This window comes from Austrofundulus limnaeus, unplaced genomic scaffold, assembly GCF_001266775.1.
Source record: "Austrofundulus limnaeus strain Quisiro unplaced genomic scaffold, Austrofundulus_limnaeus-1.0 Scaffold120, whole genome shotgun sequence".
NCBI classification, from domain to species: domain Eukaryota; kingdom Metazoa; phylum Chordata; class Actinopteri; order Cyprinodontiformes; family Rivulidae; genus Austrofundulus; species Austrofundulus limnaeus.
Genome location: NW_013952522.1, coordinates 812,516 through 814,494, shown reverse-complemented (window position 1 = coordinate 814,494; position 1,979 = coordinate 812,516). Strand labels below are relative to the sequence as shown.

At 43.6% G+C, this 1,979-nt stretch overlaps 1 protein-coding gene across 1 annotated transcript in view; it reads right to left on the bottom strand.

The window, feature by feature from the left end:
• Window positions 1-1,949, bottom strand: part of LOC106522076 (cytoplasmic phosphatidylinositol transfer protein 1) — a 72,649-nt gene extending 70,700 nt beyond the window's left edge. Inside the window, exon 1 of the mRNA XM_014014929.1 lies at window positions 1,414-1,949. Within this exon, the coding sequence (XP_013870383.1) occupies window positions 1,414-1,461 (48 nt within the window). The 5' untranslated portion in view covers window positions 1,462-1,949. The remainder of the gene's footprint in view (window positions 1-1,413) is intronic.
• Between the last annotated feature and the right edge of the window lie 30 nt (window positions 1,950-1,979).

Below are 1,979 nucleotides of genomic sequence, written 5' to 3'. Positions count from 1 at the left end.
TGCTTTGCAGTGAGGGCCAGAAACATCTGCCTTGTGATAAMCTTAAACAGCTGCAACAAGCTGAAGTCAGTAAACTGTCTGTTTTGTTGGTTCTCARTAAATCATAAAGATAATCAGGAAGTCCTGCACCATACTATGACAACAACAGCAATATGATCATAAATATGCACACAGTCAAACTCATATGCCAAACACACATCAGTGATAACATGTCACCAAAGGATTTTATCCTGAGTCTTTCTGAGGGGATTCTTGGAGCTCACCTCTCAAATCTAATTGATTTTGAACAGGAACTGAACATGTTCTGTTGCTTAACAAAAGGTGAAATGTCGTTTGAGTCACATGAAACTAAATGAAGGGAAGTCCAGCCAGGGAGGGATGGCAGGACGGAAAATAAATCCTAATGTAGCTGACGTCATAGGCCACCACCTCGTTTTAGCGACGATTGTTCCGGCTTTACACCCCCCCTGTCCTCAACCATCTGTTCACACTTCTGACTCCAAACTCTCCTGTCAGGGTTGTCCTGAGTGCTGGAGSTGCTGCCTCTTAAATCTGTGGGACTAGAAGCTCCATCCTGCACATCTGAGTAATGACAAACCAGACAAACCAGTACAGATCATTCAGTTTGTACTTAAGCCTTTAAAATGACAGATGATCAAAAACAGCAGATAGAAAGAAAGGTGGATGGATGGATGGATGGATGCATGGATGGATGAATGAATGGATGGATGGATGGATGGATGCATGGATGGATGCATGGATGGATGGATGGATGGATGGATGGATGGATGGATGGATGGATGGATGGATGGATGGATGGATGAGTTGTAGGTACAAAGATGGAGATAGATGGGTAGATAGATTATTTTGACCACTGGGAAGGAAAAACATCACGCAGGACATAATTAGGCGGCAACATTTCAAAACTATGAAAATACTGTGTTATAATTAAATAATTTGCTATACTTTGATTTGTTTTTATTAATTTATTTGAAAGGAACAGAAAACACACAACACTTCAGGATTTCAAAAGCCAGAAATAACCTACCAAAAACGATTTTAATTTGAAGYAACATTACCAAACAAATAACATGTTTTCTTCAGAGTGGTGCAAATGGACTCCCATATAATCCAAAATATTATTCACTACACCAGTCACAAAACTGATTTTTTTTCTGCTCCTAAATCCAAACAATCAACAGCGCCACCCAGCGGCGGCTTCCTGAACACAACTCTTTACTACAGCAGCTTTGGTGCAAAACAGAACAAGAAGCCATCGCTGCCAACTTTGCAGCAGACCGTCCAGAGACAGAAACACAAAGCATTGGCAGCCTCTGCAGCTCTGAGGGAAAACACAGCATAAAATAAAATAAAATAAAATAAAATAAAATAAAATAATAAAACTCCACTCACCTCCTCCACAGTCAGAGGCATGCAGATGCGGTACTCCTTCAGCAACATGATTGTCCCCTCACAAACAAAGGTGACAACAACACGGAGGAAGCTGCTGGGGAACGAACGTCAGTCTCTGGTCGATCCTCAGGAAGAACCAAGAAAAGCTCCTCTCCTCTCAGTTCTGCAGCAGCATCTCCTCCAGCTGCAGTGTCCGGGCTTTGTGCGCTCACCACGTCTCCCAATGCCAAGAGTTTCCTCCAAAACATGAAACAATCCCACCGCAAGCAGCGCTCATCAGTTCTCTGAGTCACCCCCCACGGATTGCTACACAGTAAAACTCCAAAACAAGTCCGATCCAAGGAGCCGAGCTTCAAGCGTGAGAGTTTCTCCCGCTGAAAATTAACAGTTTGTTTTGATGAAACTAATTTTGCTTGATGGGGTCTCTCWGCTCGTCTCCTGCTCTGAGGGAATTTCTTCCAACAGCTCGAAGATGCGCCGAGCTGAGAGTGATCCAGAGCGCAGCGCGGAGAGAGGGTGACCCAAAACACACACACACACACACACACACACACACACACACACAC